We start from the raw sequence: 20,376 nt of genomic DNA, 5'->3' as shown, positions 1-20,376 counted from the left end.
TGGCACGTAGGATCTTCCCAGACCAGGGCTTGAACCCGTGTCCCCTGCATTGGCAGGCGGACTCTTAACCACTGTGCCACCAGGGAAGTCCCCAATTGGCAATTTTTAAAAAATCTTCCCTCAACTAAGAATATGTTATTTTTATAATTTTAAGAAATCAGGAAATTTTAGTTTTAAATTATGACTATGAAGCAATATAGGAACAAGAAAAGTTTCTTATATAATGCCAAATGATAAAGGTATAAGACAAAATTTTACCTGTACTCAAATTACAGCTTTATAAAATATTTATCCAGATGGATAACTTTTAAAGAAAAGTGGGCTATACAGCTCATTTATTAGGCTGGTAGAATCATGGTTGATTTTTCGTTCCTTAAATTTTTTTTGCTGTCCTTGGTATTTTATAAGCAGGACACAAACATGTCAGAGGATAAGAAAGTTTTGGGGACCCACCTGCTGCTCCTTTCTAAGGAATATTTCAATCTCTGCATGAATCCGGTTCTCTTCTTCAGTTTTCAGCCTTAGTTTCTGTGAGAACAACAAGCCAAAGTCAGGAATTCTTCCCAATGGGGCTGAAAGTGAGTTCTCAAGATCAGGGGTGTAGCTGTGACAGTAGTACAGGTCTTCTCTACCAGCTGGGATCCTAAGATTCTGAGATATTGCTCCAGAGCAGCAATTCCGTTCCCTTCAACTCAATTCATGTTCACAACATGGCTGAGCCATGTCTGGCACTGTGCTAGACACAGGCAGCTGCCCAGAGCAAAAGGGCCATAATCCTGTGGCCTGGAAACTGGTATCCATTTAAGGAGAGAAACAATGCTTCAAGGGCACAAGCTTCTCAGGCCTACAGAAGGAAATTCCAGAGTGCAAGAAAAAAGTTTGTTGTCATAGTCTTAAGCCACACTTGGGAAGTAAGCTTTCAAATAAGTCAGAGAAAGGAGTCGCCTCCTGCGCACAGGTGATACGCTCTACTGATGTTTGCTCCTTCTCACCGACCACTTGTTCTTTTAGCCATTTAGTCTTCCTCCTCTAATGAGGGTCTACCCTTGTTTCTTTCTCCTGACATTTTTCACTGTGACTTCTCATTTCTATAAATGTAGGTTTGCATGAAGTTCAGCCCTCTAGATTTTGTATTTCTTAATGGAGGGATGAAAGATACTGGTTGAGTGAGAAAAGTAGCAGCAAAAACCTGCAGTTGCTGAACATCTTGTTTTGCCCTCTCCCTATAATTACCAGGAGAAATGGCAAGTGGTTTTATAAAGTAAGGATAAAGTGACCAAGAGAAGAAAGTACAACCAATTTTCAAAGTCATTACAAAAAACCAGGAGATGTAAGCTACAGCCCATCAGAATCTCTGCCTGCAAAAAAGCAAGTCCTCATTCTTTTTTTGTTTTTAACCTCAAATGTTAGGGTTGCTGGAGAGAGAGAGCAAAGATTGGGAAAGTCTCCCTCGCTCTCCTCCTTTGTCAGCTGAGGCAAATCAGGAGCGACAGCTTGACTGCCAGCTACCTGATTCATTCCTAATTAACAGTGATTACCTCAATCTCTTCCAGCAAGAGCTCCTCTGTTTTGCTACATTTTTTCTGGGTCTGGGAAATCTGCAGCTCAGCGTTTCTCTTCATATAGCGATTCTCCATGTTGGTTTTTGCCTTCATCTCTTGCAACTGGTCCTTGAGGTGAGCAATATATTCATGCCGACTCTGTAAAGGTAAGACCAGGTTTCTAAATTAAAATACATTCTACCTCCATTCAGCTCAGTCAGTGGCTTAAGCTTACCTTTTGTTCTTTTTTTTTATATATAATTTAAGATTATTGTATCTCCTTACAAGAGGAATGTTTTAACAAATTTTACATGTGTCAATCAACCCTTGTTCAAATTGGGCACACATCAAATCTAGCATTATGGGAGTTTTATTTGGAAGTGAACTTTTAACTATCAATACAAATGCCAAGATACTACACAAAACATCCACAGGAACTTTTTTCATCTTTTTTTGAATTGTTCACAAACATTTCCTACATAATCCAACATACAACAGAGAAATGGTACATTCTTTCTTTCAATTTGCATACAATGGAAAAACAAAAGTTTAACTAATAGACACTACCAAGCTGACAGTTTAAGTCTATAAGTGAGAAATTATCTAATAAAAAATAATCAGAATTTATTTAGCATCAGTCACTTATATAACCAAGTATTATTCTGATTAATAAAACTTGCCACCATTAGGCTTCTGGTATATTCTTATACCAACTACTCCATCTGTTGTACTGCTTCCCACCTTGGTTCTTCACAACTACAAACAGAAAATCGTTGCAAAGTAGGGGCAAGCATTTGCAAAAACAAAGAAAAATCTCCAGCTTATTAGAAGCATGAATGTGTGGTGGAATTTCCTCCCAAGCAATGGACTTTCAAATCACTTAAGAAATCACCAGAACTGAATGTGTCAAGATATTTGCCTAAGTCCAAGAAGAGATGCATTTATTTATATCCAAAAGAGGAGTGAAAATTAAAATTAGTGTTTAGTTTGGGGGCAGGTTGGGGGAACTCAGCCATTTAAAAAATGACCATCTTAAAAAAAAATGACCACCGGGCTTCCCTGGTGGCGCAGTGGTTGAGAGTCCGCCTGCCGATGCAGGGGACGCGGGTTCGTGCCCCGGTCCGGGAAGATCCCACATGCCGCGGAGCGGCTAGGCCCGTGAGCTATGGCAACTGAGCCTGCGCCTCCGGAGCCTGTGCTCCGCAACGGGAGCGGCCACAACAGTGAGGGGCCCGCGTACCGCAAAAAAAAAAAAAAAAGTCACTCACTGTGCTGCTGTTTCAAAATTTCAATGTTCGTTTTTGCACACCCTCCCCCAACCCCCAAGCCTGTTTGTAAGGAACTAAAACATTACATCTGGTGAACAGCAAAGATTTCACTACACCTCAAATGCAGAACACCTATGAAGCAGAGGAATGTTGGCTTTTTAAACAGTAGCAGATAAAAAAAAAAAAAAAAAAGATGCAGGACCCCTTCAGTTCTTCACTAGACTTAGAAAAACTTTCCAGAATGCTGCTTCACACTGTCCTGCAGCAAATCCTGAGCATTCTGTATCTGGTCCCGTGTTCCTGTAATGGTAATGATCCGATCTTCGGACCCTTCTAAAGGCTCATCAATTTTGATCGAAGCTCCTGACTCATGATGGATTTGTTTAATCCGCTGACCACCTTTGCCAATAATAGATCCAGCCAGATCTTTAGGAATAGTTACTTGTGTAGTAATAATAGGTCCACCAAGATCACCGTATGAGCCACGACCCCCTGCATAGGAATAATCATATCCAGAGCCACCCTGTGGTTCATAAGCCATCTGCCACTCTGACGGGCTCCATGTATCTACTGCAGAGTCCCAGATTTCATCAGCACTGAAACTAACCACGCCATCATAACAGTCTCCAGCTCTCCCTCTTCTGTCATAGGCCATTAGCTCTCCTCCTCTAGGTGGTGGTGGTGGAGGAAGAGGAAGATTCCGAGCTCTGCCACCACCCGGGCCCCCTCGTCCAGGAGGAGGTGGAGGAGGTCCTCGACGAGGGCTCATATCATCATAATCCCTTCTGGATGGAGGCATGGGACACCCACCCCGACCAGGGGGCATTCTGTCCAAACCACCTCTTCCCGGCATGGGAAATCCCACGGGACGTCCACGGCGGTCATCAAATATCATTGTAAAACCACCATGATCATAGGTTTCATCGTAAAAATTGGGATCATAAGGCTGAGCATGTCCTTTGATGGGAGACTCTGATATAAGATCAAGGATGATCTTTATGCACTCTACAACCCTATCAGGTTTTCCTCTGTCAGAGTGGATTGAGGACAACATTCCTGGAAAAGCTTGATTGTTGTCTGAGTGTTCTCTCAAAGTTCTTTGATTTTAGCACCTTTGACCCCAATAATTCCTCCAGCCAGACTCTGATGAATCAAGAGTCTCAACTCGCCGTCAAAGTCGCTTCCTTTATAGTGTTGGTAATTTAAGCATTCCACAGCATCAGATTCGAGTGGGAGCTGGCTGGTTGCAGTGGGTGATGGCAACTGCAGGCCCTCTTCCAAGATAGGGATGATTTTCTTCAGAATTTCTCCAATTGTTTCAGTACCAGCACTGTTACTCAATATGCACTCGGGGCCACTGCTGTCTGGGACTGAAACACTGGCATTGTAGTCTGTACGGAGAGCCTTAATATTCTTGCCTCCTTTTCCAATCACTGCCCCAGCATTCTTGCTCTGAAGCAGAAGGCGTAATTCAACCATCTCATCAGTGTTTCTAGATCTTTTAAAAGCTTGTTCGTCTTCCATATCTTCAGCAGGGCGTTTACCTAATTCACCATTGGTTTTGGTGTTGGGAAAGTTTCCTCTGGCTGTTCAATTTCCATTTTCTTGTATTAAAGGGGCACACCAATCAGTTATTAAATATATCTTTGCAGGGCAGAACTGAAGTGTTCTGGGCGGGACCAATTGACACCCTTGTGCTGCAGTAGCAGGGCAAGGCTACCGGCCCTATGCTGCTGTGCAGCCTCAGCCGGTCACAGCTAGACAGAGAACCTACCTTTTGTTCTTATATTTCAACAAGGAACTGGATCTATTTTTCTGCTATCACACTATGGGAAATTTACCCAATAATCATGGATGGTATAAATGAAAATGAAAGATAAGTAGTTCTCAGCATCAGGACTGTGAGATTCTTTCCTAGGCACACTATTTGGGTACCCTGTATCCACACAAATTTCCCATTACTATCTCATTTTGGTGGAAAGAGCACTGAACTAAATGATCAAAAGACCTAACTTCCCACCCAAGCCCCACCAGCTGTGTGAATTTGGCCACATCAGTTAAACTCTCTAAGTCTTACCTTCTTTAAAATAGAAACATTAATATCTACCCTGCCTGCAATATCTTAGCAAGTAATTATAAGGATTAATTGACAATATGTGTGAAAACTCTTCACAGGTTCCAAAGTGCTTGGCAATTTCTTTTCTTTCTTTAATTGAGTTAACATTGGTTTATAATATTATGTAAGTTTCATGCGTACATTATATTTCAACTTCTGTATACATTACAATGTGCTCACCACCAAAAGTTTAGTTTCCATCTGTCACCATACAGTTGACCCCCTTTACCCATTTCCCACCCCTAATCCTTTCCCCTTCTGGTAACCACTACTCTGTTCTACATGTTTGTTTTTGTTTGGTTTGTTCATCTATTTTTGTTTTGTTTGTTTGTTTTAGATTCCACATGAGTGAAATTATATGTTATTTATCTTTCTCTGTCTGACTTATTTCACTTAGGATGATAATCTCAGTGTCCATCCATGTTGTCACAAATAGCAAGACTTCATCCTTTTATGGCTGAGTAATATTCCATTGTATATATACTGTGTATATATACGTACCACATCTTCTTTATCCATTCATCTGTCAGTGGGCACTTAGGTTGTTTTCTTATCTTGGCTATTGTGGACAATGCTGCAATGAACATAGGGGTACGTATATCTTTCTGAATTAGTGTTTTCATGTTCTTTGGATAAATACCCAGAAGTGGAATAAATGAATGATATGGTAGTTTTATTCTTAATTCTTTGAGGAATCTCCATACTGTTTTCCATAGTGACTGCACCAATTTACTTTCCCACCAACAGTACACGAGGGTTCCCTTTTCTCCACATCCTTGCCAACACTTGTAATATCAGGCCTTTTTGATAATAAGTGCTTGGCAATTTAATGGCCTTGGTATTCATTTTTAAAATAGTTATTATGTATCAGGCATTGGACTAGACTCTAGGTAAATAGTAAAGGCCTAAATAGACATGGTCCTTGCCCTCATAGAGCTTACAATCTAGTGGGAAAGATGTAATTAAAAGGAAACTTTTAGTTTTAAACTTTTTAAAATGTGCAATATGCTATGAAAGAAAAGGTTATGAGAGAAAATAACAAGAGAGACCTATGTTAGATTGGATAGTCCAAGAAAGGATTCTCTGAGAAAGGAATGTTTACTCTGACACCTGAAGGGTAAGAAAAGTGGGTTGCGCTTCCCTGGTGGTGCAGTGGATAAGAATCTGCCTGACAATGCAGGGGACACGGGTTTGAGCCCTGGTCGAGGAAGATCCCACATGCTGCGGAACAACTAAGCCCGTGTGCCACAACTACTGAAGCCCACGCACCTAGAGCCTGTACTCGGCAACAAAAGAGGCCACTACAATGAGAAGCCCACACACCGCAATGAAGAGTAGCCCCCGCCCCCGCCCTGCTCTCCGCGCCCCTCCCGGGCGTCGGGGCCGTCGGCCTGCGGCCCTCAGTGCGTCCGCGCGTGCGCCCGAGGGAGGCCCCGCGTCCGCCGCTCGCGGCTCGGCGCGCGCCCCGCGACACGGAGGCCGAGCGGGGGCAGGGGGCTGCCCGCCATGACCCCCTGGAGCGCGGCGTGAGGGGACCGAGGTGAGCGCTGGCAGGGGCGCGGCGGGCGGGCGCGCACGGGCGTCTCCGCGGCCTTTGTGTGTCTGCTCCCGGCCGGCCTGGGCCGCCCCCGGCTCTCCGTCTCTCCCGCGTCTGCCTGTGTCTGTGTGTCGGCGCCGCTGCCTCCCGCGGGCCTACCTTCTGCTCCTGTCCGTGTCTCTTTCGGCGTTTTTGCAAAGCATTTGTCACCGTATGTCTGTCCCAGTCTTGTTCTGCCTTTCTGTCACGTTTCGGCGTCAGAGGGTCAGGATTAATGTTGGTGTCTCCGTTCGCCAGGTGTCTCTAGTCTCTGTGCATCTCTCCCCGCCGTCTTCCCATCTCATTTTTGTCCTGGTGCCCGTGTCCTCCAAGCCCGAGTCCCTCTCCGCGGGTCTGTCGTTTGGTCTAGGGTCTGCCCCTTACCCCAGGTTCTTGAGTTAGTTTTGGTGAAGAACCCGGCTCTGGAATCAGAGGCCCACTTTTTGCGAGCCTGTAAGATTTGTCCGGTGATTTATCACCAAACCTTAGTTTCCTAGTCTTTAAAATTAGTGTGTTTATGTTTCCTGCGTAATAGGGCAGCTTTGCCTAATAACAGAGGTGATGCTTTAAAGTGCCTAACCCTGGCGCGTAGTAAGTGTGTAGTTAACTGCTGGGAGCTCTGGTTTCCATTATTATTTGTAGATTTTTTTGTTCCAGACAGGTGACCTTTGATATCGTTTGATATCTGACTACCCCTTGGAGAATTTTGCCGTATGATTTGTCTTTTATTCGATCTAGTAATTCTCTTTGGGCTAAGCAATTTTGAAAAACGTAGTCTTGTTTTAAGCGGTATCTGTGAAGTTTTAGTTTTGCTGTGAAGGTTGAATATATCTTCTACTGCCCGTTAATATAAACACACGGTGTTAAGATAGCACATTTTCTGATGGCCACCCTTTTAGAAATAGTTCTATTTTTTCTGACAATAAAGGTAGCCAACGTTATTGAACTACTACCCACGGGGCGCAGTGCCAAGAACTTTATGTATCCATTGTATTTAATCAACAGTTCTGCCGGGTGGAATCTTTTCCTTCATTTCAGAGTTGAGCAAACTGAATCTCAAACCCAGATTTCGTGTTCTTCTCCATTTTTCTTGTCTCTTATTTCCCTGTCCCAGGTTACTGCCTCTTTTCGTTTCAGGGTTGCCGTCTTTTCTCGTTGCCCGCCTGCCTCACTCTCTTTCCATGTTTCTTTATCTGTTTCTCTTGTCTTTGTCTGCCCAGCTCTCTCTGTGCCTCTTTTTCTTCTTCTCTCTCTTTCCCTTTCCTTTCAGTCTCCTACTGTTAGTTGTCAGATCAGCTCTTCGTCTTAGTGTGTCTGGCTGGGTCTGTCTTGGCACCCATGCCATCTCTTTTCAGCTGTTCACATCTGTCTCCAAGTGCGTACTCTCCTGTGTTCAAGGCAGGGGCCAGCCACCTCCCCGGGGACTCAGGTTGTAGGAGATCTCCGTAGGTCTCTGCCTGTGGCTAGCGTGCTGGAAAGGTTGTAGACGGTGTGGTCAGAGCCTGCTCTGCAACCGGGCTGCTCCGGAGATGCGGTGACCTGCCGGTCCCTGCCGCAGCCTCCCTCCTCCCGCCGCCCTGTCTCTGCATGCCTTGGGGGGCCAGCCCCCCTCCCCACCGCCAGCCACCATGTCGGCCTCCTCACTGCGGCGCCAAATGAAGAACATCGTCCACAACTACTCGGAGGCTGAGATCAAGGTTCGGGAGGCCACGAGCAATGACCCCTGGGGCCCGTCCAGCTCCCTCATGTCTGAGATTGCCGACCTCACCTACAATGTCGTCGCCTTCTCGGAGATCATAAGCATGATCTGGAAGCGGCTCAACGACCACGGCAAGAACTGGCTGCACGTCTACAAGGCCATGACGCTGATGGAGTACCTCATCAAGATGGGCTTGGAGCGCGTGTCAGAGCAGTGCAAGGAGAACATGTATGCCGTGCAGACGCTGAAGGACTTCCAGTACGTGGACCGCGACGGCAAGGACCAGGGTGTGAACGTGTGTGAGAAGGCCAAGCAGCTGGTGGCCCTGCTGCGCCACGAGGACTTGGTGCGGGAGGAGCGTGCCCACGCGCTCAAGACGAAGGAGAAGCTGGCGCAGACCGCCACGGCCTCCTCCGCAGCCGTGGGCTCTGGGACCCCGCCCGAGGCAGAGCAGGCCTGGCCGCAGAGCAGCAGGGAGTAGGAGCTGCAGCTCCAGCTGGCCCTGGCCATGAGCAAGAAGGAGGCCGACCAGACCCCGTCCTGCGGCCCTGAGGATGACGTCCAGCTGGCCCTTAGTTTGAGCCGTGAGGAGCACGAAAAGGAGAAGCGGATCCCCCATGGGGACGACCTGCGGCTGCAGATGGCCATAGAGGAGAGCAAGAGGGAGACTGTGGGCCAGGAGGAGGGGAGCTGGAGCTGCTCGCCGGAGAGGTACCCGCTCGCAGTCCCGGTGCCTTTGACATGAGCGGGGTCGGGGGCTCTCTGGCCGAGGCTGTGGGGAGACCCCCCGCCTGCAGCCGCCCCGACGCCCACGCCGCCCACGCGGAAGGCCCCTGAGTCGTTCCTGGGGCCCAATGCCGCCCTGGTGGACCTGGACTCGCTGGTGAGCCGGCCAGGCCCCACACCACCAGGAGCCAAGGCCTCCAACCCCTTCCTGCCGAGTGGAGGCCCGGCCACCGGCCCCTCCATCACCAACCCCTTCCAGCCTGCGCCCCCGGTGACACTCACCCTGAACCAGCTCTGGCTCAGCCCTGTGCCCCCGGTCACTGGAGTGCTGCCGACGTACATCTCTCCCCTTGGCAGGGGCCCTGGCCTGCCCCCCCATGATGCCCCAGGGATCTCTGGCCCCCAACACTAAACCCTTCCTCCTATAATCCAGGGCCGGAGGGGGCTTCCCCCATTCCTGCTCCCTGGGCGACCAATGTTGTGAGTGCATGTGAAGCGGGGGACCCCTGCCCCCACCCCAGCGTCCTTCCCCCTCCTGGGGCCCACTCACACTACACCCTCTCCCCACCATCCCCGACCCTGCCTCCCTCCCCGGAGAGAAACTGGACCTGGGGATGGGGAGGGATGCGGCCGGAGGGGGACCCCTGCCCACAGCATTAGAAGGGGGAGGGACAACGGGGGGGTCTCCCCACCCATCTCCCTCCCTCCCAACTCCTGACTGGCCCCTCAATCAGTGCTTGAGCCTCCTCGTCCCCTCATGCACCCCTCGGTGAATCCTTGGTGATGATTTTGGCAACTTCGGGAATAAATGGCAATTCTTATGGGAAAAAAAAAAGAGTAGCCCCCGCTCACCGCAACTAGAGAAAGCCCTCGTGCAGCAATGAAGACCCAACACAGCCAAAAATAAAGTAAAATTAAAAAAAAAAAAAAAGTGGGGTCGAGGGGAATTCTAAGAAAAAGGAAAAATGTATGCCAAAGTCCTGAGGCAGCAATAATGCCTGATTTTATGCTGATCTAGAGTTTCTTAAAGCAGTTTGCCCTTACCTCATCCTATTGACTCCAGCATGTATAATAAACATTTCCAATGCTGGAGCTGCCACAGAGGTATATAGCACTGGGTAGATGTTCTCAGAATAGGATTCCAAGGAGTTATTTCCCCACTGGGCCTAGGGATTCTCATTTCCCTTAAATTTTGAGTGCTGCAAAACTGGAAGTAGAGATAGGTAGATAATATACATACATATAGAGATACATCTTATGTAAGCTAGAAGCCTGAGCCTTCAAGGAGAAGGTCGGCTGTTAAAGAAGTCCTTCACTTTCCTCAGCTTTGCCATGATTATTGAGGTTAGATGCAGTAACCATGAAGGATATGAACCCACCTCTACTCATTTTGACCGGTCATAAAAGGAGTCAAAGGCCACAAGCTGGATGTCCTAGAACCCTAAAATCTTAATGGCAATATTGAGAGGGATCTTCTTAATGGTGCTCAGTTATTTTGAGTACAAATTCTTGCCTTTGACCCTCATAGTGACCATCTGTATTCTACGGCTGGATGAAGAGCATTTTGTACCTCTTCCTTAGCAGGAGTTAATCATGAAAATTTGTTTCTTACACCTGGGTTCACACGAATGTCTAGATTGGGTAGCCCGACATCAACTACAGTCCTACCGATTTCTCATCCTTTTGTTCTTCACTCAGCAACCCCATTGCCATCCATGGTCACTGACTGCACTTTGGAAAGCTCTGTGCTATCTTGGAAGCTTTGCATGATATCTTAAAACATCCCTGAACTGCTCCACACTCCAAGCCATACTTTGTTTTTTCTCTGGCCACACTATTACTAATTTTCACATGTTACCTCGCTCTTTTCTTCACTCATACCCTCAGCTTTTTGCATTCTTTAATGACTAATTTCCTTTTGGGGGGCCAGAAATAGAAAGAGTACCAAAGAGAATAGGTTGACATGATGATGATGAACTCTAGGCTCCAAAATGGATTAAAGAATTAAATACAGATAGAGAAAACATGCTTGTTAAATTTGCAAACAACTCAAAGCTGGTATATGATACGTAACAGACATTAGAATTCAAAACCCTGTTGATTATTAGAACTCTGGACTGACTCCAAGAAGAAGCAAAGATGAAAGTAAAGTCCTGATTTTGGTCAGAAGAATCTTGTTAAGTTGAGAATTGTGAAGACCTAACTTGTCTTCCAACACTTTCATTAGAGGCTTACCCAGCTTCTAACATGAGAACCTGAGGTTAGGGCCCCACCACTGGTTGTTGTAATAGCAGCACTGTAAAAAGGTGCCTCCCTTCCCTTGTATTCTTTAGATTTCTCAGAGTCTTCCTTTTACTGTGCTTCTTCTAATGGTTTGTCCTCAGAATCTTCACAATCATGAAAGAATATTGCCATACAATATTGTGAAAAGCATTTGGAGTGCTTCCTCTTTGTTTATATTACCGCAATTTGTGGCACTGTATACTGTTTATATAACAGGGAAAAAAATTCTCCCCTATCCTCTGTTGTGGTTAGACATCTATAATAGTGTGTACAGTTTTAGGCATCACATTTTTTTTAACATCTTTATTGGAGTATATAGTTATCACATTTAAGAAGTTTGCTCAGAAGAGATTATCCAAGACAGTGAAGTGTGCGAAAATTTTAGTACAAAAGGAAAGAAAAGAGGAAATTGGTGTGATTGGAAAGGTAATAGTTCAAATGGAAATGAAAGCAGTGGGTGGAATTGGAGCCTGAAACTTTAGAAGTTCTGACTTGATCATGCTTCATCTGCATTTTAGAACGGGAGACTATTAGACTCAGTTTATTCATAGACTCTCATAGAATCAGCCAGTATTCCTAGTTACAGACGGACAGGCAAATATAAATGTTAATTTAATACAGAACTCTATTTTTTTCCCGTGGCTTTTATCACTTTAATAGACCACATTTCCATTTTCCTTTTTCCATCCAACCCCAAGAGGCAGCCTGAGGTATAAGACAAGTTCCATCTTCTCCAGCTCCCCAAAATTTCAGGAACCAGTACTCTCCTCCCTACTTTGTGTTCAATTATGAAAACAGACACTACCATTAAAAGCCTCTGGGGGAATTCCCTGGCTGTCCAGTGGTTAGGACTCAGTGCTTTAAGTGCCATGGGCCTGGGTTCAATGATCCCTGGTCGAGGAACTAAGATCCCACAAGCCCCACGCTGTGGCTGGGGAAAAAAAAAGACTTCTGCTCACAATATTGTGGCAGCCATCGGAGCGTTATTAACTCTAATTGGTTGACAGCTTCTTTCCATTACTAAAGCTTCTCTGAATTCAAATAACAAGTCCAGAAGTCTAGATCTGAAGGCAGTTTGGGGATTTGGAAGTAAAGTTTGGTCTGCTTTGAAAACCCACAAATATGCTGCATCAGTCCACGATTGATCATGGAGAAAGCTCTAGACACCATGGACAGCCAGGGTTATGATAATGGGTTATGGTGAAGGCAGATCTCCTCTTAGTGAGAATCTTAAAAGGAATTCATACAACTGAAGATCCTTGGCCTATAACTCAGTATTTCTATGCTGGATCTTTGTTGCATATTGGAAGATGAAGAAACAGCATGACACCTGGGTTCACTTATTAGTATGACTTAATCATGGTTTTACAGTCATACCCTGTAAGCATTTTATATCTTCCTCTGTTTCCACACTGTCAACATGGAAGGCCGTAAGTTTGTGCAGAACAGCTGTACAGAGAAGAACCAGAGTAATCAGAGGCCCATGGCAATAGCGTTAAAACTAGATGCCTTTGACTTGGCACAGGGTAATTGAAGACAAATGTTATATAACCTTTTAAATAGTTACATAATATAATAACTTCTTTTTTTTTACTTATTTATTATTATTATTATTTTTAAGTTGCATTGGGTCTTCACTGCTGCGCGCAGGCTTTCTCTAGTTGCGGCGAGCAGGGGCTCCTCTTGGTTGTGGTGCGCGGGCTTCTCATTGCGGTGGCTTCTCTTGTTGCAGAGCACGGGCTCTAGGTGTGCGGGCTTCAGTAGTTGAGTTATGTGGGCTCTAGATCGCAGGCTCAGTAGTTGTGGCGCATGGGCCCAGTTGCTCCGCGGCATGTGGGATCCTCCCGGCCCAGGGGTTGAACCAGCGTCCCCCGCACCAGCAGGCAGACTCTTAGCTGCTGCGCCACCAGGGAAGTCCCGCAAGTTCTCTTTAATGGTGTCTTGACTATTTTTGGTCCTTGGCATTTCAATATAAATTTTAGAATCAGTTTGTCAAGTCTCACAAAAATGAGTAAATAAGTAATTAAATTAAATCCAATCAAGATTCTGATTGGGATTGAATTCAATGTATCAATCAATTTTGGAAGAATCCACATCTTTTTAATATGGAGTCTTCCAATCCATAAACATAAACATAGTATATCCCTCCAATTATTTAAATATTATTTAATTTTTCAGTACTGTTTTATAGTTTTCTGCAAAGAAGTCCTGCACGTTTTGTTGTTGCCACTGGATTCATTGCTAGATATTTGATATTTTTGATGATATTGTAAATATATATATTTCAATCTCTTTTTCTAAGTCTGCTGCTGATATATGGAAAAGATACATTAATTTTTATATATTGACCTTGGGTCTGTCTTTTTTCCCCTTTAGTTTCATGAAAACACTGCTCCACTTATCTGGCTTCGTGTACCGATGTTCAGAAGTCTAACAGCAACCTGATTTTTTTCCTTTGTGACTTTGTCATTTTGCCTGGGGACCCAGTAGGAAGCTTCGTAAGGCAATTGCTCCCTCACATTCCAGTGATCTCCAGACATACTTTCACACACTCAAACCTGCCATCCTAATTACTGTCATCATTTTCTGACCCACAGGTCTCTAATATCCATGTACTTCCTAACTGTCTTCTTGTTTTCCAACCTTGACTTGACCACTGGTTTTTTAGTAACTCTAGGGATTTAACTTGATTTCATCTCGATAGCTTTTTTTTTTTTTTTTTTTGGCGGTATGAGGGCCTCTCACTGTTGTGGCCTCCCCCGTTGCGGAGCACAGGCTCCGGACGTGCAGGCTCAGCGGCCATGGCTCACGGGCCCAGCCGCTCCGCGGCATGTGGGATCTCCCAGGACCGGGGCACAAACCCGTGTCCCCTGCATTGGCAGGCGGACTCTCAACCACTGCGCCACCAGGGAAGCACTTGATAGCTGGTTTTTATTCAAGGTTTGCCTTGCATCTTCTAGTTCTGGTTTATCTACTCCTTTTCTGATGATCAAAATAGCTGAGTGATATTCTACTTTAGTTTTACTGTGTCTGAATGTAACAGCTGAGACTGTAATCCAAGAAGGTAAGTTTCACAACCTAGTACTACCTGTTGTCTGGAAAATTATGCTGTCAACAATATATTGATTTTTTTAAGTCTTTATTGAATTTGTTACAATATTGCTTCTGTTTCATGGTTTTTTGGTTTTTTTGGCTGCGAGGCATGTGGGATCCTAGCTCTGCCACCAGGGATCAAACCTGCACCCCCTGCATTCACAGGGGAAGTCTTAACCACTGGACTACCAGGGAAGTCCCCAACAATATAATTTAAAATGTTTAAAGAAAGAGAAAAACAGTGGCTGTGATAGTAGCAAAGGGGAGTTGATTGGCAGAGTGCCAACGCTGAGGTCTCTTTTGATACTATTTGGTTTGGAGCCTTAAAAGGACATTGATACAAATATCTTCTTTTTTAATAGTTAAGAAATAAAAGAGGAAGTTTTAAATAATGGTAGAACTTTTGAGGGAAAAAAGGCCAGGAAACCTCTGAAAAAGTCTATTCATTAGAGAGAAAACCTAAGTGCACACCAGTTTTAATGAAGCCTTTGCGGGGGAGGGTGGCGCAGAAATGGTTTTCAGGGGACTTCCCCGGTGGTCCAGTGGTAAAGAATCCACCTTCCAAAGCAGAGGACGCGGGTTGTCACATGCCGCAGGGCAACTAAGCCCGTGCGCCAGAACTACTGAGCCTGCGTGCCACAACTAGAGAGCCCACGTGCTGCAAACTACAGAGCCCACGCACTCTGGAGCCCTCACCCCACAACTAGAAAGAGAAAACCCGCATACCACAATTAGAGAGAAGCCCATGCACTGCAACAAAGATCCCTCGTGCTGCAACTAAGACCCGATGCAGCCAAAAATAAATAAATAAAAATTAAAAAAGAAATGGCTTTCTAAAAATGTAGGCTATAAACAGAGGGTTAATAGGGATAATGAAGTGAAAATCAATACCAAAGGTAGTTCAAAATTGATAATAGAAAATGAGAGATAATAGAACAAATAAACGGACCTTTAGGTCAGAAGACCTAAAGATAGTATCTCAGAAGAAAGGCTAGTGACCTTTTTTAGACAATTCTTCCGAATATATTTTTCAAATATTATTCTAACTTCTGTGTAGGGAATGATGAAGATTCCCTGATCGGAAGCATAAACTTGTCCAATTAGCTAGGCAGTGAAAAGCTGGTGTTAGGCCATACTTTGTAACTTTCTAAACTGCTAATAGTGTTAGTCATCCTAATGGTACTAATTGCTAACTGTCTAGGTTGTAGCCCAAACAGCGTTTTGCAAGTCACTTGCTTAAAACTCAGGATGCATTTTCTTATAGAGATTAGACACAAGGTTAGGCCCTAATGACCACAGAAGCTCAATAAATCCACTCTGTACTTGAAATATAATGCAAATGACATTATTAACCCTAACCATCAGGTGTAAGGAGGTATGTAATGTGCTTAATGTCCTACCTAGGACTATAGTCTCCCATCTGGGATCTTGGCATACAAGAGACTGCCTGAGACATGGTCTCCTGGAGGGAAGGAGTGGGTCATGTGGTTGGATCGGTTGGGAGGGGTAAGAACAGGCTTAGAGCTCCAGAGGGTTAGGGTCTCCCAGAGGTTGATTCTGGACATAATTGTACATTCCAGGCCAAACATCTAATTACTGTCTTTATATTTTTAATAGTTTAGGCACCCCAGGAGAAACAACAATTTCCTACACATAACTTCTTCTTTTTTTTTTTTTGCTTGAGAAAGATGACTTCTGTTTAGCTGTTTTAGCTCAGTAACTTTTGGTGTTGCCCGGGTAGTTCTTACCTGTACTTCAGCTTGCCTTTCTCTTTTGACATTAAGTAGCTGTTTTTGAAGAGATTTTATCTTTTTTCTTCCATTTTTCTCCCTAGGAGAAATAAGAATAATTTGTGTTTAGAGTAGTGCTTCTCAAACTTTAGTGTGCACAGGGTTCACCTAGAAGCTAAGAAAGGGATTCCTGGGCTCTACCCCAGAGATTCTCATTCATTTGGTCTGGGTTGGGAGCCCTGGAATTTGTTTCTCTACCAAGTTCCCAGGTGATGCTAATGGTGCTGGTCCATGGAGCAAACTTTCAGTAACACTTTAAAAAAAGACTGTGTTATATCTAAAATAGCTGCTGCTGAGAAAAGGCTAAGAGGAGGAAGAGGAAGAGGAAAAAGAAGACTCCTTTCTATTCTGAGCACTTCTCAATAACCTTATGTGGTAGTCTTTATCATTACCCCTATTTTACAGATGAGGAAAATGCATGTAGAATGCTGAGGTAACTTGCTGTGGAGGACATGAGAATGTTCCTCACCGACCTCCAAGTACAGGCAATGTAAGCAAGTAAGGGTCCCAGCTCTAGGCTCTGAACTCCTTCACTGTGTGTGCTAGAACAAGAGAAGCCACTGCAATGAGAAGCCCGTGCACTGCAATGAAGAGTAGCTCCTGCTCAACGCAACTAGAGAAAGCCCGTGAGCAGCAATGAAGACCCAACACAGTCAAAAATAAATAACTAAAATAAATAAATTTATAAAAAAAGAAAGCATGAACTTAACTAGAATCTTGAGATTGTCATTGCCAAAACAAACCATAGATTATGCACTACCCATTTATAGTACATATATTGTACTTTATATATTGTAGACACAGATAACTGAAGCCCAGAAATTGAGTTATGTTACCAGCAGAACTAGGAATAAAACCCAAATTTCTGACTTCTAGTTATCTTCATTCAAAAGCAAAAATTTGATTTGCTTTAGAAATCTAAGACTTCCAGTAAGAATTTTATAGAATTTTAAAATGCAGCAAAGCAAATAAAACTAAAATTACTCTGACCTGGCAATGATATTATAGAAATGCATTTTGTTTTCCCTCTCTTTGCCCAAAGCTTTCAGAAGACTGGTGAAAGTGCCTGAATCTTGCAACTCCTGCATGGTTTCTGTAATTACATCACTGAAAAATTGCCTGTAAGGAGAAACAAAAAAGATGAATCAATAAATTTCCCTACATTCCCAAAGGGCTACAGAAATCACACAAGTTAAGACCCAGAAGGAACATCATAACTAAGTTATGGAATTATTCTTGGAATGCAAAAATAGTTTAGTATTAGAAAATCTACTAATGGAATTCATCACATTAATAAAGACAAAAGGAGAAAAAAGCCATATGATCATCACATCATTTAAAAACAAACAACAGGGACTTCCCTGGTGGTGCAGTGGTTAAGAATCTGCCTGCCAATGCAGGGGACACGGGTTTGAGCCCTGGTCTGGGAAGATTCCACATGCTGCAGAGCAACTAAGCCCATGCGCCACAACTACTGAGCCTGCACTCTAGAGCCCACGAGCCACAACTACTGAGCCCACATGCCACAGCTACTGAAGCCTGCGTACCTAGAGCCTGTGCTCCACAAGGAGAAGCCACTGCAATGAGAAGCCCATGCACTGCAACAAAGAGTAGCCCCTGCTCACCACAACTAGAGAAAGACGGTGTGCAGCAACAAAGACCCAACACAGCCAAAAATAAATAAATAAATAAATTTATTAAATAAATAAATAAATGAGAATAATGATAGCAACTCTGCAACATTAATGTAAGGATTAGCAGGAAGGTTCAGCCAAATGCTTGACACAAATTGGTAGCTACTGTGGTACTTTATCCATTAGTAAGAGACAGACACTCTCAAAGTAGCCAAATTTTAAACTGCTTTAATCCTGAGGGTTTCTTAAAAGCAGTCTCAATTTCCATTGTCTCATTATTCAGTTTTTTGCTGTCAACTGGCTTGCTGACAAAGAAGCCTGTTAAGTTAAAAGAGGGTATAACCTTACGGTAAGAATTTTTGGTAAATAAGGGTTTGTAGCAATTACCCAGAGCCATTAGCCAAATCCAGCCTGTAGTCTATTTTTGAAAATAAGTTTTATTGGAATACAGCATTGCCCGTTTGTTTACATATCATCTATGGCTGCTTTCATGGGATAACAGCAGAGTTGAGTGGTTTCAACAGAGAGTTTATGTCCTGCAAAACCAAAAATATTTACTATTTGTCCCCTTACAGAAAAACTTGCTGACCCCTGCTTTAGGCCCTCACCAGAAGGCTTCTCATGGCGGTGGCTTCTCTTGTTGTGGAGCACGGGCTCTTGGAATGCGGGCTTCAGTAGCTGTGGCACACAGGCTCAGTAGTTGTGGCTTGCGGGCTTAGTTGCTCCGCGGCATGTGGGATCTTCCCAGACCAGGGCTCGAACCTAGGTCCCCTGCACTGGCAGACAGATTCCTAACCACTGCGCCACCAGGGAAGCCCCATTATTCTCATTTTTAAAAACTGTAAACAAAGGCTCAATAACTTGCCCAACCATACAGCCACCATACTTTCAACTGTACCACACTTGCCCTAGGTAGTCTGGCTAATCCTATTATCTGCAGTCACTCGGATACAATGACCAACCCATAAAAGAAGAGAGCAGTGAGCCACCCCTGACCCACTCTTCAGCCATCTAGAAATACATTATCACATTTCCAAATATGCTATCGTTCCTTACCTATCAATCTGAATTTTCTTCAGTGTCTCTGTATTCATTATGATCTGCCTTGTAGGTTTTTTGAAGATAAGATCTTGCACTTTGTTAAACTGGCCTCCTTGTCTGATTTCTGGTAACTTGGGCTCTTCTTTATGTACAAATGGACCGGATATTTTTGAGGGTTTTGAGACCAGTGAAAGTTTTTCTAAGCTTTTTCCTTCTAAATTTATTTCTTTGTTATTCTTCTAAAAGCAATAAATGATGTTTCACGTTAAGACAGATTTTTAAAACATAAAGAAACAATGCTATATGAGGGCCTCTGCCTACATTTTGAACCTCTTATAATATTACCACCAGAAAAGTACTCTTTTCTTCAGCCACATCAAACTACATGCTCTGCTGTTTTGTGTCCTCCTGACTTTATACAACGTTCCCACTCTCTGTCATTCCCCAACCTGGTAAACTTTATGACCAAAGGTAAAGTTCTCTGTGAAACATCTCTATTAGCAGACATTTACCATTTGTAATTATTTGTATAAATATCTCCATTAGATTGTAAATTCTATGAGGGAAGGGACAGTGTCTTAGAGATCTTGGTGCACCTCAAATTCTTTTTCGAACAAGATTGGATATTAAATAAATGTGGCCATCTTTATAATCCCCTTGTTTAGAAGAATGTCTACAGTACAGTAAAGACTCAAATGTTCACTGAACACATGAATTTTAAATACAGTTGTCCCTTGGTATCTGTGGAGGACAGATACCCCCCGCCCCTCAAGGAGACCAAAATTCACAGATGCTGATGGCCCTTATATAAAATGGCATAGTATTTGTTTATAACCTATGCACATCCTCTCATGTACTTTAAATCATCTCTAGGTTACTTATAATAACTAATACAATGTAAATACTATGTAATAGCTGCCAGCACACAGCAAATTCAAGTTTTGCTTTTTGGAACTTTCTGGAATTTTTTTCTGAATATTTTCGATCCATGGTTGCTTGAATCCGCAGATGTGGAACCCGCGGATATGGAGAGCCCACTGTATAAAGAATGAAAGGAGAATCATACCAAAGAGTAGGAGTTGATAGTATATTTAGTGGTGTGATACAGATTTCGAAGTTCATGTGGGGAATTTTCAAACCCAAACTTGAATGCTAAGGGGTAAGCATTACCATAGGAACAGGATATGTCTTTCAATTGATGATTCCTATTTAATCTGTGGCTAAAATCTTGAGCCAATGGGAAGCCATATAACACAGCAATTATGCTGTGCATATGGACTCTGAAACCAGACTTCCTTGTTTAAATCCTGGCCCTATGTTACTTTAAACAGATAAACCACATTGACTTTAGGCAACTATTTAACATCTCTATGCCTCCATCTTCCCATTGATAAAATAGGGATAATAATAGTACTTGCCCTCCAGTAGTTATTATGAGGATGGAAGGATGGAAGGAAGGAAGGAAGGAAGGAAGGAAGGAAGGAAGGAAGGAAGGAAGGAAGGAAGGAAGGAAGGAAGAAAGGAAGGGAGGAAGGGAGGGAGGGAGGGAGGGAGGGAAGAGAGAAATAAGAGAGAAAGGGAGAAAGAAAAAGAAAGAAAGAAAGAAAGA

The 20,376-nt window shown here is 43.9% G+C and overlaps 1 protein-coding gene and 2 pseudogenes across 1 annotated transcript in view; 1 reads left to right on the top strand and 2 right to left on the bottom strand.

The window, feature by feature from the left end:
- Positions 1-20,376, bottom strand: part of DRC9 (dynein regulatory complex subunit 9) — a 41,155-nt gene that overhangs the window by 16,075 nt on the left and 4,704 nt on the right. The window contains exons 3-7 of the mRNA XM_022567924.3: positions 18,783-19,006; positions 17,083-17,211; positions 16,051-16,132; positions 1,539-1,700; positions 454-528 (exon numbers count right to left, since the gene is read on the bottom strand). Coding sequence (XP_022423632.2) covers positions 454-528; positions 1,539-1,700; positions 16,051-16,132; positions 17,083-17,211; positions 18,783-19,006 — 672 coding nt within the window. The remainder of the gene's footprint in view (positions 1-453; positions 529-1,538; positions 1,701-16,050; positions 16,133-17,082; positions 17,212-18,782; positions 19,007-20,376) is intronic.
- On the bottom strand, positions 2,849-4,425 carry LOC111171905 (heterogeneous nuclear ribonucleoprotein K pseudogene; annotated as a pseudogene).
- LOC111171907 (epsin-1 pseudogene) lies at positions 8,002-9,486 on the top strand (annotated as a pseudogene).

Source organism: Delphinapterus leucas, chromosome 4 (assembly GCF_059928025.1).
Source record: "Delphinapterus leucas isolate spDelLeu-1000000601 "Yukka" chromosome 4, BTC_Dleu_Yukka2, whole genome shotgun sequence".
Classification (NCBI taxonomy): Eukaryota; Metazoa; Chordata; class Mammalia; order Artiodactyla; family Monodontidae; genus Delphinapterus; species Delphinapterus leucas.
The sequence above is the reverse complement of the archived record's forward strand: the minus strand, read 5'-3'. Positions and strand labels throughout refer to the sequence as shown.